Raw genomic sequence first — 1,956 nt, forward strand, 5'->3', positions numbered from 1 at the left:
ATGCCGTATCCAGAGATCTGAATAAAAATCACCTGTGCGACTGTGGGTGATAGTATAGCATTAACCTCACTCCTGCATATATCCTGAACAAGATTCTTGACGAGGAGGAGTATAATGAAGGCATCGATGCTATCATCGAGAGAGAGTTCTTCCCGCAAGTGGGTCGTTTGCGTGCTGAAAATGAGTATCTGGATGCCAAAGCCGAGAATGATGTGATTGGGATGCGCACCATCGCAAGAAAAGCTGCGATGGCGCGTACGCTTGAGGGTACCCCGGCCGCCTCGCCCCATATCCGGACGCCAGGTAAGAAACCTCCAACATCATTAGCTTTATTTTATTTTAAGAAACGGTTGAATTATCAGTGTGTCAATGTTTGGATGTGAATGGAAGGAAAATGCTTATCCTCTTCTTTATTTGACATATGCTAGTACTGATGTTAACAATCGTCTGACCAATTGCAACGTCCTGCAGGCGCTCTTCCCTCTGTCACTCCTTCGTTACTTGGAGGTCGCGGGAATGAAACTCCCGGTGTCAGCGGAACACAGTATTTTTCAGGACAGGTATTGAATGGATTCTGCTTCTCAATGTTGTCATATAGCTTGGGGTGTTTTTCATATGTTAATCTTTAATTCACAACACGAGCACAAACGCTTTTGCGAGTTTGTTGTATAGTGTCGGACAGAAAATTAACGACATTTCATTTGGGTGTTGTATATTGCCGCTCCTCTGCAGGAGGCAAGTCAATCGGAGGGACCCAGAGTTAAGGCCTCTACCGGTCTGAATGAGTTCTTACGCACTCACGCTAGTGAAGATAACGCAGAGTTTGAAGTGTTAATGGCGAAGCAACGAGAAGCCAACAAGCAGAAGTACGCATGGCTACACGCCGTCGAGGCTAAAAGCGAAGAGAAGAGGCTGGCCATTACAGCGGCTCAGGTTGGTCTGTTATTTGCTGTTATTGAGATGGTTGTAAACCAAGTGATTGAGACGTTGCTATGTGTAGATTGTTTGTTGTTTTGGATATTCACTGGGTGTCATCCCCCTTTTCGCGATGGATGAGATTGGACCACTACTCTCGTTGTTCCCTGAATGTTTGTTGTCTGTGACGGACTGATTGCCGTACATGTGGCAATGCTAGGAAAACCCTGAAGTTCGCACTCGGGCGCCCCGTCCTATGATTCATAAAGTATCTGACTGTCCCAAACCTTTCTAGGATGAAAATCTCGGAGTGGTCAAGACTATCGAAGCGGCACGGGATAACAGTACAAATGGAGCGCTAATTGGCTGGGATTACAAGAATAAAAACTCGCTGATGTATTTTCCCGACGGCACGAACCAGTCCGTATCCACGCTGGATTCAGTCAAGGTATTCATTACTACGGCTCCACTGTGGCTTTGTGTCTACTCAGTGTTACAGGCGACCAACCTTGTGCGATAGTGCAGAGGGTACGTTTTGCGAGTTTCAACCATGTCCTGAAGGCCACCTGTAGAAAGGCTCCTGTTCTTTGGTGCATCATGTAAAACTCTCACGCCCCATTGTTCTTGTTCTCATCACAGGCAGCCAGTAAGCAGGTGGTTGTCGCTAACACACGCCTAAGGGAAAACCCCTTCAAAAAACCGGCTGATGTGAAGAAGAAACCCAGCACGTCCCTATTTGGCGTGGGCACTGTTCTGGGCTCAATCAGTATCGCTGGTCATGAGAAGGTAGCACCCTCTCCCGAAGTTCGGGGCTATGGTTTCATTGGTACCCCGGTGCCTAGGCCCGGAGAAGGGGACGGCTTGGGGGGTGTGGGTTTGGCGGGGGACGAGTCGCCTATGATGACATGGGGCTCCATTGAAGACACACCGTTTAGGATAGAAACCGAAGCCACGCCAGGTGTGTACTGCTTTGTGCAGCTGTATATTAATACAACATTCTATCAGCGTGTGCTTATAGCCTTGCTATATGCACATGTGTAG

General features: G+C 47.9%; 1 protein-coding gene across 1 annotated transcript; it reads left to right on the plus strand.

The window, feature by feature from the left end:
- Window positions 1–1,956, plus strand: SARC_04123 (hypothetical protein; the record flags this gene model as incomplete). Its single annotated transcript, XM_014302051.1, has 6 exons — window positions 1–5; window positions 59–303; window positions 472–560; window positions 733–933; window positions 1,211–1,363; window positions 1,555–1,956. The coding sequence occupies 6 exons, from the start codon at window positions 1–3 to the stop codon at window positions 1,954–1,956; spliced, it is 1,095 nt and encodes a 364-aa protein (XP_014157526.1).

This window comes from Sphaeroforma arctica (genome assembly GCF_001186125.1).
Source record: "Sphaeroforma arctica JP610 unplaced genomic scaffold supercont1.223, whole genome shotgun sequence".
Classification (NCBI taxonomy): domain Eukaryota; class Ichthyosporea; order Ichthyophonida; genus Sphaeroforma; species Sphaeroforma arctica.